The following is a 12807-nucleotide window of genomic DNA, read 5'->3' as shown; positions in this document are numbered from 1 at the left end:
GAGTCCAAGTGATCTCATTGTTCAGTTCCCACCTATGAGTGAGAACATGCGGTGTTTGGTTTTCTGTTCTTGTGATAGTTTGCTAAGAATGATAATGTTGATACCCTTTCATTTTCCTTCTCCAACACCAGGCTATAAACTTGAGAAGAGGAATGGGATCTTTGTTGTCATTGTATCGCTAGTGCCTAGCATAGTTTCTAGGATGAACTGGAAAACTAATAAACTAGTAAATCAATGTGTATTAAACTGATGAAAAACAAATAAACTACATCTCAAGCACTGACCTTTCTCCTGGTCTCCAGTCATGCATTTATAACCAACCTGTCTGGGAACCAAGGTTAAGCACACAAACTCTAGAGACAAACATATTGGAATTAATCCCGGGTCTGTCTCTTCCTAGTTGTGTCATCTTGACAACTTAAACCCTATATGCCTCAGTTTTCTTATCTACAAAACAAGGATGATGTTAGTACCAACTCAAAGGCTTTTTTATGAAGACTATATGAGTTCATTTTTTAAAAAGGTCTTAGAAAAGAAAGCAGTAAGTAGTAAGAAGATAGTAAGTACTATATAGGTATTGAAACATAGTTAAGACCACCTAAAGAATCCACTGTTAGCTCAAATTTTACATGATCCAAATTGAACTCTCAAACATACTCCTCTGCCTTATTTGCTCATAACAACTAATGGCACCTGTTATGGGTAAAGTTGCGTCATTATTATCTCCTTCTCAAATTTATATGTTGAATTCCTAATACCCAGTACCTTAGAATATGACCTTATTTGGAGATAGGGTCTTTACAGAGGTAATCAAATTAAAATGAGGTCATTAGGGTGAACCCTCCTCCAAATGACTCATGCCCTTATAGAAAAAGGAAATTTGGATACACAAACATACAGGAAGAGAAGAAAATGTGAATAGACATTGGAAAGAGACAATTCATCTACAAGCCAAGGAGGGAGGCTTAGAACAGTTCCTTCCCTCGCACCCCTCAGAAGAAATCAACCTTGCCAACATCTTGATTTTAGATTTCTAGTCTCCAGAACTGTGAGATGCAAACTTTCTGTTGTTTAAGCCTATGGCAGTTCTAGCAAAGAATACACTAGCATTATCTCTGCTATAATGAACTACCCAAGATGGGCAATTTATAAAAGAAAGCAGTTTAATTTTCTCGCAGTTCCACATGGCTGAGGAGGCTTCAGGAAACTAACAGTCATGGTGGAAGGAGAAGCATGCACCTTTTTCACAAGGCAGCAGGAGAGAGTGACAGCGCAGGGGAAACTGCCACGTTTAAACAATCAGATCTCGTGAGAACTCCCTCACTATCATGGGAAACCACCCCCATGATCCACTCACCTCCCACCAGGTCCCTCCCTCAACACATGGGGATTACCATTCAAGATGAGATTTGGGTGGGGGCACAGAGCAAAAGCATATCAATACCACTTCTCTTTTGTAAATTCCTAACCCATGACACGAAGTCTAGTTCAAATATACCTGCTCAGTGAAGTTTCCTCTCATCTCCTTCAACAAAAATGACCATAGATGCTTCAACCTCATCTATTGCAATTTTAACATCCTAATTTATATGACATTCTCTGTGAACTTGCTTCCACCTTCCAGATTTGTGTTTCTTGAAGGAAGGAACCAACTTCTTTAAAACTGGAAATATATTATATTATGAAAAAAATATAGTAGTTCAATAAGATTCTCTAAGTCTTTTGCTGAACTCAAAAAGTAAAATGTTTATATTTGTCTTTAAACTGCATAATGAAGTTTCCTATTAAAATGAAAAAATTGGTATTACTGACGGTTTTACACAAGTTTTACCCTTCTTAGTGACTTATATTCTGCCTTATGTTTTTTGATGCCAACTATATAGTGGGTGTCAAAGAACTTCTAACATATTCCTAATTTGGAAGCTTTATAGCAATACTTCAGGAGCTAACAGAAGCATAATAGTGAAACAAGGAAAAAAAAAGAATATCAAACAAATAAATTCCCTCCCCCAAATTTAAAATGTTTTTTAAAATCTCATGTGAAAGTATGTAACGTCATGACCAGTTCTACCACTATGTAACATTAAAAACTTGAAGTAGGGCAAAAAGACTTGACAATAAACTTTTACAAGGCAATAGCAGGCATTTCAGAACATAGAAATGTTACACCAATCACTGGAAAGTCTTAATTGTATTTTTACTAAATTTCAGAGCTTCTAACTAAATGAACAGATATAATTAAAAATTTGAGGATGTAGCATCATAAAATGTACAGTGGTCATCACTTTACGGAGTTTCAGACAATTATTTGTGTTGGTACAAAGTTCACAGGGAAGATACAAATCTGTATATGTTTTTGTAACAGTAATCATGTTTGTGAAATAATATCCTGATTCAAGTACATTTTATTTTTCAGAAGTAAAATTTTAAATTACAAAAAAATACTAAGGATTAGTTAGAGAGCTATGCACTTGTGAATTTATTCTTGATCTTGCCAGATTCATTCAGGTCAACGGCACTTTTAAACTTCTATAAGACTTCTTAAAATTGTTCTGTCTGTGTGCCCAAATATATATAAATCCAAATGTTCTCAGCAATTAACTGGACAGTAAGGGGTAAATGAGATGAGCGAGGCAAGCCCTATGCTACCTCCATTAGTGTTAACAAAAGTTGTATAATTAATTCCTTCGCACTGCTCTTAATTTTCATCTCCTCTGTAGGATCTATTCCAAAGCTTTTAATTTTTTTGCACAACTCTCACCCCAAGACAACTTTCACTTACCTCAGTAATGAAGGATTTGGCTGTGGCAGGATTCATAACAAGGATCGCTCGCCTAAGAGTGTCTCGATAGCGATTCAGTTCTTCTATTCTCATGGTGTCAAAGAGAGCGGTGATCATTTTATTGATGTTGTTTTCTACCTTCTGAAGTGCAACATCCATTCCCTGCTGAGACACTTTGTCCAAGAACTCTTGTATTCCACGGATATCTGGAAACATCAAAAGCCCATCAAAATACATGTGAATTATTGTACAGAAGGAAGGCATAAGCTATTTCACCTATATCAGAATATTGTTCCACATTGTAGGCTCTCTGAAGATGTGCCAAACCTTAAACATATTTGAGAGTTCCATCAGCTACTCAATTACCAATTGAGTATATGCTGTAAAAATTCTATCTTACATTTCTTATCATTAATTGAGTAACTGATGGAACTCTCAAATATGTTTAAGGTTTGGCACATTTTGATGTGTTCACATGAAAAATGTAGGAACTGTTATTTTTTAAATAGATTTCTTTATATCTACATGGAACCTAAATGATATCCATGCTAGGAATGTTGGGTGAGGGCACAGGGAGGTGGTTGGAGAGATGCCCCATTTCTCTAGAGCAAAACATGAATAAGGGAAAGACATTCCTATTTTCCTTAGCATTTTAAAGGGTAATATTAACCTCATGTAAGCATGAATATCATTGATGACAGATGAATCTGAATCAAGATTATGAATGTTTCTTAAAATAGGCAACAGTATCACTAAACTTGACTTTTATCAGTTAAACAGAAAGCTTCGAAAGGTTATCTTCAAAGGGCTCAGGTCACTTAGACCACAAATAAAAGCTGCATTTTAATCTATTTAATGAGTATTACCTCCTTAGTTAAATTTGGAAAAGTTGGTAGGAGACACCAAATTTGCCTTAGTAAGGAGAACATATTTAATGTGCAAAACATATTTTTTCAATACTTATTTCAGCATTTTAGAAAATGTTAAGCAACATTTTTGAATTTATGATGATTAGCAAAATATTTACATACTCATTCCAAAATAAGCAAAGTTCTAGAAATTTATCAAATTAAAACATTCAGTATCCATGTCACATTTAAATAAGAAAAATAAAATTCAATCTAAAGAGTTTATCATTTGTACTTTGATGTGTATTTAAGTAACAATAAGTGTCTGAAATATCACAAATATTTCTTCGTGGTATCTGATTGCTTGTTTATAGAAGAAGATATCTGAATTAAGTATCTGGCACAATACAAGCTTAATATAGATTATGTAATAATTTTAATATAGTAGATTTTCTTTTACTATATCATAAACTATATTTTTCATTACATATTCCAAAGAACAAAATATTTAAAGGGCAAATACTGGAGAAACAAGTAAATGGGATTGTAGGGAACTTATGAGTAGCCTAGATCTCAAAATCCTTAATAGTGTGTGTTTGCCTGTTTGCCTGCATGTAAAATTTGCCTCTCAATGGCAATAGATAAATTACGTATTTTTCTTTTTCTTCTTCTTTTTTTTTGGAGACGGAGTCTAGCTCTGTCGTCCAGGCTGGAGTGCAGTGGCGCAATCTCGGCTCACTGCAAGCTCCGCCTCCCGGGTTTACGCCATTCTCCTGCCTCAGCCTCCCGAGTAGCTGGGACTACAGGCGCCCACCATCTCGCCCGGCTAGTTTTTGTATTTTTTTTTTTTAGTAGAGACGGGGTTTCACCGTGTAGCTCAGGATGGTCTCGATCTCCTGACCTCGTGATCCACCCGTCTCGGCCTCCCAAAGTGCTGGGATTACAGGCTTGAGCCACCGCGCCCGGCCAAATTACGCATTTTTCAACATACAAACCAGTAAAAGCAATAAGTAAACCCAAAGAACAGGAAAACAAATAGCCAAAAATTTGAAAACTACATTTACTCTTATAAACATTTATAGTTAAAAGGTTACAAATTGACTAAAATAACAATTTTGCTTTCTTCTTCTGATTACTTTCATTTTAAAATAGTTGTTGTAAATATTATATGTTTCATTATCTGATGACTTTCAAAATCTTTACAACATATATACTGTATAAATTCTACCTTACATTTCTTATCATTAATTATGTTGTAAACCCAGGATGTTACCATCAAAGCAGGTTAAAAGAATAAAATCCTCAGCTAGGGCAGAGGATGAAATAAAAGAGCTGGAATAATAAAGGTGTTATGTATTCATTCAATACCCAAGTCAGAACGTACATAAGGGTGTAAGACTCTGAAGCATGAATTAAGCAAATGGTTAAATTTGATGGTATTTGGTTGATACAGGTAGAAGTACAATAACAAGACTATGTACATGCTAAGCAGATGTTCTTAAACATGATTCTGATATGAATCAGAATCATTTGAGAAATTTATCAAAAATACACAAACTTGGGCCTCACCCCAGAATCAATATACCTTTAGAATATATGTGAGAGGCCAAGTGTGGTGGCTCACGCCTGTAATCCCAGCACTTTGGGAGTCCGAGGCAGCAGATCATGAGATCAGGAGTTTGAGACCAGCCTAGCCAATATGGTGAAACCCTGTCTCTACTAAAAATACAAATATTAGTCAGGCGTGGTGGCACACGCCTGTAGTCCCAGCTACTTGGGAGGCTGAGGCAGAAGAATTGCTTGAACCGGGAGTTGGAAGTTGCAGTGAGCTGAGATCATCCTGGGTGACAGAGTGAGACTCCGTCTCAAAAAAAAAAAAAAAAAAAAATGGAAAAAGAAAAGAAAAAAAAAAATACATGTCAGAGCAGACAGAGCAGATTATTGATTTCAAACTGTAAGTTGTTCTTTATTTGAGTTACTTAAAGTGTACATCTGAATACAAGGCAAACAAAACAAAAGTTACATTGAAATAGATCCAAGATGCTCAGAAAACAGAGCATGACTAGAGAATAAAGTTTCAGATTACTTACCCTCTATGAAATCTTCTGATTACAAAAATAAAATACCAGTGCTAGTTTACATCCTCACTTTGAGAAAAAACTTGTTCTCCAAAAACATTTGTTGAATATTAGACACAATGCCAGGAGCTCGGAGCACATCAATGAATACCCATCCACACATTAAAACAAACAATAAACAAGTAAGCAAACTAAAAAACCACAAAGCACACTAAGTGTTTGGAAGAAAACAATGAGCGCATTGGTAGATGATAATAGGGTGAGGAGGAGGATCTATTTTCATTAGAGGACGGTTTCTCGCAAAACTCATATTTAAACTCTGAGGTAAAGGAATAAGAAGACATTATCCAAGCAAAGAGATAAGGAGAGAGGTAACAGCTCAGAAAATGCCCAGGACATTAAAGAGCCTGTGGGTGAAAAACCTATAGGAGGCCACTGTGGTTGCAGCCTAGCTAGTGAGACATGAAGCTGGATGCAGAGGAAGAGGCAGGTTATGTAGATCTCTGTGAGACACAGGAAGAGGTTTTAATTTTATTCTAAATACAGCCTTAATCTATCGAAAGTTTCAAGTAGAGGATCTGCCTTAAGTGGATGACTGGATACGAGAACAGAATGAAAAGTAGTTTAAGTCAGGAAGTGATGCGTTTGATTGTATGCTTTAAATTGGGGCTGGGCACGCTGGCTCATGTCTGAAATCCCAGCACTTTGGGAGGCTGAGGTGGGCAGATCACTTGAGGCCAGGAGTTCGAGACTAGCCTGGCCAATATGGTAAACCTCGTCTCTACTAAAAATACATAAAATTACCCAGGCTGAGGCACGAAAATGGCTTGAACCAGGGAAGTGGAGGTTGCAGTGAGCTGAGATCGTGCCACTGCACTCCAACATGGGTGACAGAGTGAGATGCCACCTCAAAATATTTTTAAATAAATAAATTGGTCTAGTAAATTAATTCTCCTTAATTTGAAACTATATAATGTTTTTTAGCTTTAATTTTTTATCAGAGTGATATACATACTGAAAAGTGATGTGACAAAAGACCACTATAACCCCTCTGTTTCCTTACACTGGAATTCTGGTGGTCACTTCTTAGATATGTGACTAAAATTTTTTGAAAATTTTTCCTCAACTGTAAATGAAGAATTTATTTGTTTATATTTATTTTTGAGACAGGGTCCCACTCTATTAACCAGGTTAGAGTATAGTGGTATGATACCAGCTCATTGCAACCTCCACATCCCAGGCTCAAGCGATCCTCCCACCTCAGCCTCCTGAGTAGCTGAGACTACAGGTACACACCTCCATGCCAGGCTAACTTTTGTATTTCTGGTAAAGACAGGGATTCACCATGTTGGCCAGGATGGTTTGAACTTCTGAGTTCAGGCAATCCACCTGCCTTGGCCTCCCAAAGTGCTGGGATTACAGGCGTAAACCATCACTCCCAGCAAAAAATATTTATCTTATAGAAGTCTTCAAAGATCGATTTTGCAAAAGTGTCTGTGTGTGTTTCCTGTGTATATACAAAATCTAGTGTAGGGTCTAACATATGGTAATTCTTTTATTGTTAGTAATAGAACATGACTGTTTGTTAAGAGATCACCATTCTTCCCACCAATAGGCCAGATTGCTTTAATTTTACTGATGGCTAGCTACCCAAAATGGCAAGCACAAATTACAAGGTGGTCTCATGGAATGCAGGAGTTAAGCATAAAGAGTTTTGCTTATTTGAGCAAATGACACCAAATACCCATGTTATGTGGCAATTGGTAAGTTCAATGAGAGAAGATTCTGAGTCATGCTGTTTATGAGCTGCTCTGTGTAAAAGAGTCATTAAAAAAGAGAGTAGGCTGGGCTAAGTGACTCATGTCTGTAATCCCAGCACTTTGAGAGGCTGAGGCAGGTGGATTGCCTGAGGTCAGGAGTTTGAGACCAGCCTGGCTAACATGGTGAAATCCCATCTCTACTAAAAATACAAAAAATTAGCCGGGTGTGGTGGCGCATGCTTGTAGTCCCAGTTACTCAAGAGGCTAAAACAGGAGAATCACTTGAACCCAGGAGGCGGAGGTTGCAGTGAGCCGAGATGGCGCCACTGCACTCCAGCCTGGGTGACAGAGAGAGACTCCATCTCAAAAAAATCAAAAATAAAAAATAAAAGAGAGTAGGCCTTTGGTTTCGTTCATTGAACATGAACATCATCACACATCACAATCATTCAGCTACATTATCTGTATGCTGATATTAGCTGGACGTCAAGGAGATGAGTTCCTTATGTTTCAGAAATAAAGAATATATGGTTCCTGACCTCAAGGTGCTTCCAGGTGAGTGGGTGTGACTAGGTGCTATTTATGGATAACAGAAAGCTAAAAGACGTTTCCGTAGTTTCCAGTAATTAATTCTGTTGACCAGATATTTACATAACATCAGGTGGTGGAAGGCTCATTAATTGAGTTATTAAACTTAAGACTGGGGGAGGGGGAAGATGTTTTTTCCATGGCATTGTAAAGGAACTTGTGTTAGGTAGAATATTGATCTCCCCAAAATGCTCACATGTTAATCCCTGTAATCTGTGAATACACTATGTTACACAGCAAAGACAAATTAAGGTTGCAGATAGAATTAAAGCTGTTAATTGTCTGACCTTAAAATAGGGAGATTATCCCATATTATTTGGGTGGCTCTAGTGTAATCACAGTCTTTAAAATTGGAAGAGGGAGACAGAACAGGAGCATCAAAGGGAGGTCTAACTCCTGAAGAATGTGTTGAGACTCAGCATCTTCAGAGAGATGCAAGGTTGCTGGCTTTGAAGATGGGGGAAAGGGACCTTGAGTGAAGAAAGGCGGGTTGTTTCTAGAAGGTGGAAAAGGCAAGGAAATTGATTCTTCCCTAGAACCACCAGAGAACACAGCATTGCTGACACTGATTATAGCCCACTGAGATTCCATTTCAGACTGCTGATCTAAAAAATACTATTAATAACTTGTATTGTTTAAGTCTCTAAATTTGTGGTAATGTGATACACCAGCAATAGAAACTAACAGAACTATATTTTAATCCATAAGTCTGTATTTTTCTAAACTGTAATCCACCGAGTTTCATTTTGGAGTCATCTGGAAAACTTGTTGAAAATGAAGATTTTTGCTCAATCCCATTTCTATGGAATCAGAAACTCTCAGGAAAAAAACAAGGGATTTTCTCTCACTTGATGCTTCTTAAGAGACCATCTGGGAACCAGTGCTCCAATTTCTTAACTTTCTTTGTGTTACAGACTCTTTTGAGAAAAATCAAAGATTATGAATTCTGTCTCCTCTCAGTAAATGTATATACTGAAAACATTCTGCACACTCCCAAGATTATAATCTCTTAGTCAACTCTGCTTGCCTCTCTTAAAAGTAGTTATTGGAGAACCTGGATTAGCATATCATCACTGATGTTAGTGATTTTTTTTCCCATACAGACTGTATAAGAGGGTAAGGTGTAGACATTTCCATGCTAAAAAGTAGTGTGAGGTTTTGTTTAAAAATAGAGGAAAATTTTAGATAAAAAGATAGCAAACACATAAATACTTTCCCTGAAAACCTTTCATTGTTTTAGTTACTATTTAATTATCCTTTAGGCCTAAGAAAAGCATATTAACTGTAGAAGGTTGGGTTCCCAGGAAACAGACTCTGGGGTGGAGATTGGAGACCAGAGAATCTATCAGGGACTGCTCTTGGGAATAACACTGTGCCACAAGGGAAGGTAGCAAGAAAGAGCCAGCAGAGGGAGACCTGGGGCTACAATGCAGTCTCAGCGAAGCCCTGCAGCGAGCTCTGGAAGTGGGATGGTCTTCAGAGTTATCCCAAATTAGCGCTGGTGGAAGGAGGAATTTTACACCCCCCTGTGGCCTTTGGTGAGGTGGTTCTCCTAAGCTGAGGGTAGGTAATTCATAAGGAAGGCAGTCAGCAGCAAGCCCTCTCAGCATTTGGGAGAAAATAGCCTTCAGTTTTGAAGGGGGATTTGGGTGGCACAGGACAGAGTCCATCCTAATTTTTCCTTATATTTATCAAGTCAAAAGTTATTGTTTTGGTTTTCAGGGTACTTTGATGATATGCAAAGCCTTTATAAGTAATTTGCAGTCAACATTTCCACCTTTCATTTATAAAACAACTCTTTTATCTACGGGAAAACACACTGCATTCGGTGTCAGAAAACTAGGTTTAGACTCTTACTTACCCACCAGTATAATCGTAGTTCCAAGTTAGACTGGACTGGTGGCTAAGTAGTTGGTGTCTTTTATTTTTAATATCCCAATATTTCCTTTCCTTTATTCAAACAACAAGATGCCACTTTTCATTTAAGAAATAAATCTGGATGCATCCCTTGTTTTCTACATGTGCTCAACTTTCTAGGTTGCATTGCTGGATGGTCATGTGTCCTGGGCTGGTTAGTTTGAACTCTCCATGTCCTTGGCCTAAGTAATTTTTTAAGGGCTAGTACTGACTCTAGTTTGGAAACATTAAATCAATGTTTTCAGTATGCAGTGGAGCCCATAAATAACCCTCTGATTAATCCCTAAAGTTGATTTTTTCTTTGTTTTTGTGCATAGGGGTAACAAAAAGTGTACATATCTACCCAGCATACTGGATTTAGTCATTTCCATGCTAAGATATTTTGTCAATACTTATTATGCATATCTAAGTCTCTGATTTCCAGAAACAGTTTAACAAATTACAGTGAAGATTGAAATGTGAAATATGGATAATCTACAAGAAGTGGTCTTTCTTGTGCTGTCCCAATGTAGTAATTTTGTGATTGCAGGAGCCAACATGTCTAGTGTGAAAGTAACTAAAGTGAAACAGAGGCAAGGCAGTTGTTCCCTAGACTTTCAGACTACATGAGTCAATTTTAAAAAAGCTATTCTGAAGTAAACTTCTGCTACTTGTAAGAGAAAGGGTCTTGATAAATACATTTTTTAAAGCAAATATCTGATACTTTGATAAGGAAGATGAAGGCTCAGTTCCTGTCCTTGAGTTGCCTCCAGTTTAGTGGAAAGAATTAACATTTAAACAGGAAATGATATTTTAATGTGATAATGTTAATAACAACATTATTTACAGGAACTAAAGATTGATGCTATAACATTCTAGCAACCATCAATTTCTCAGATATCTGTATGGTGTTACTTATTTAGGCCAGCTTCTCACAACAATCCTCCAAGAGGTAGTGGCTGATTGAAGCTTAATGATTCATTATATTAAATCATGTAAAATAATGACTTGACTATTATCTGTAAAGTAAGATTAATTTTAATCTCTCTACTAAAATGGTTTATATCAAAGTAGATTAGGGTAGAAAAAAATCCTAGGAAATATTAGAATTTAATGTATAAGCATATTTCTAAACTGACCCCAAAAAAGGCTTTTAATCAGAAATATGACACACTATTGCTCATTTCATACCGGTGGTCAGCATCCAAGTAGATATTTCTCAAGATATAAAAGTGGAATTCATGAAGATAGCGAGCAGACTGGTGGTGACCAGGGGCCAAGAATGGTAGGGGGGTTAAGGGAATGGAAAGAGGTTTATTAATGGGTAAAATTATACCCTTAGAATAAATAAGACCTGGTGCTCAATAAATCAGTAGGGTGACTATAGTTAAGATCAATTGATTGTACATTTCAAAATAGCTAAAAGAAAACAATTCAAATGTTGCTATTGCAAAGAAAAGATAAATATTTAAGGTGATGGATATCCAAACTACCCTGATTTGATTGCATGAATTTATCAAATTATCATATGTACCCTGAAAATATGATATGTACATATCATATGTATCAATGTTAAAAATTTAAGAAATAAAACAAATAACTCTCTTTCAAGTCTTTGCTTACCATGTGCCATGCACTGTGAGAGGTACTTGGAAGAGAATGTTGAGCAAAACAAAAAACAATTCTTGCCCTCATGGATTATATTATCTATACCATCTGACGATACCACAAACCATATTACAGATAGAGGTATCCTGCAATACTACTCATATTCCAAACTACAGTTGCAATTTAACAAAATTTAGTGGCATTCTCTGGAATACATCAAAATAGTAATTATCAGTCTGATTATTGTTTTGAAATATCACTTTTAAAATAATGAATTCTACAGGAAAAGAGATATGTCACTAAGTTTTTGTGTCTGATTTTTCTCCTCTATTCATTTCTTCCTCCTCTGTGTAGATTAGGCACATTTAATTTTTTTAATCATATAATACATTTTAAGACCCCACTTGGAGTAGAAAAAGGCTTCAGCACTGTATTCAGCCAGTCTTGGTGTTTCTGAAATTACGACAGAATGCCAAGCATTAAAATTAATATTTGAAACCCTGGACTTTTTTAAAAATAAGGAGTATGTCATACTGTTGGATACATGAGATACATCATTGAACTGAAGAGACTTTTCCCAACATGTGAATAGCAAAACACACTGTATAAATGGCTTGCTTCCTGAGAAAATCAAACTTTTAACCATAAGCCATTTAAAAAATCTTGCTTAGAAGAAACTTCACTTCAAAAAGAATTTGAGTCATCTGTGATTTTGTTGGCATTTGTGCTGCATTTTTACTTTGTATTTAAAAAATAATGATAATTATATGGTATGCTAGATTTTTGAGGTAACACGGTCTGGCAACAGTGGACCATCACTGAGACTGAATTTCTATTTGATAATAACTTGTGATCTGAGCATGCGATCACAATATTTCAATATAAGAGGCATCTTTACAGTGATGCTGATCAATATTTGTTAAGAACATTTTACTGATGAATAAATCCAAAGCAGTAGAATATATAAATTTTACCTACTTAACATCATATATACTAATGCAAAGGAAACAGTTCAATAAGTTGTTTAGATTAATTATATGCTTACTGATGCACATTGAAGTAAATGAGAAAACTGAAAGCTGGAAAGTAGCCAAACGAGTAATAAACAGATTTAAGACTGTCTAGAGAGAAAGTCAGTAATATTATAGTCATCAGACATTTGAAAACACTCTCTGGGTAATCATAAACATTTGCAATCAATTAAGAGGAATGTGTCCATTTCATGGGTCTTGATTAAACCTACAGCA

General features: G+C 36.3%; 1 protein-coding gene across 2 annotated transcripts in view; it reads right to left on the bottom strand.

The window, feature by feature from the left end:
• The window catches only part of GRID2 (glutamate receptor, ionotropic, delta 2), a 1517061-nt gene that overhangs the window by 695268 nt on the left and 808986 nt on the right, over positions 1-12807 (bottom strand). For both annotated transcript variants that reach the window (XM_011932743.1, XM_011932751.1), the window contains one exon: positions 2783-2988. In XM_011932743.1, coding sequence (XP_011788133.1) covers positions 2783-2988 — 206 coding nt within the window. The remainder of the gene's footprint in view (positions 1-2782; positions 2989-12807) is intronic.

The sequence above is a fragment of the Colobus angolensis genome, unplaced genomic scaffold (assembly GCF_000951035.1).
Source record: "Colobus angolensis palliatus isolate OR3802 unplaced genomic scaffold, Cang.pa_1.0 Scaffold123, whole genome shotgun sequence".
Classification (NCBI taxonomy): domain Eukaryota; kingdom Metazoa; phylum Chordata; class Mammalia; order Primates; family Cercopithecidae; genus Colobus; species Colobus angolensis.
Note: the sequence above shows the minus strand (reverse complement) of the source record. Positions and strands in the feature narration are given on the sequence as shown.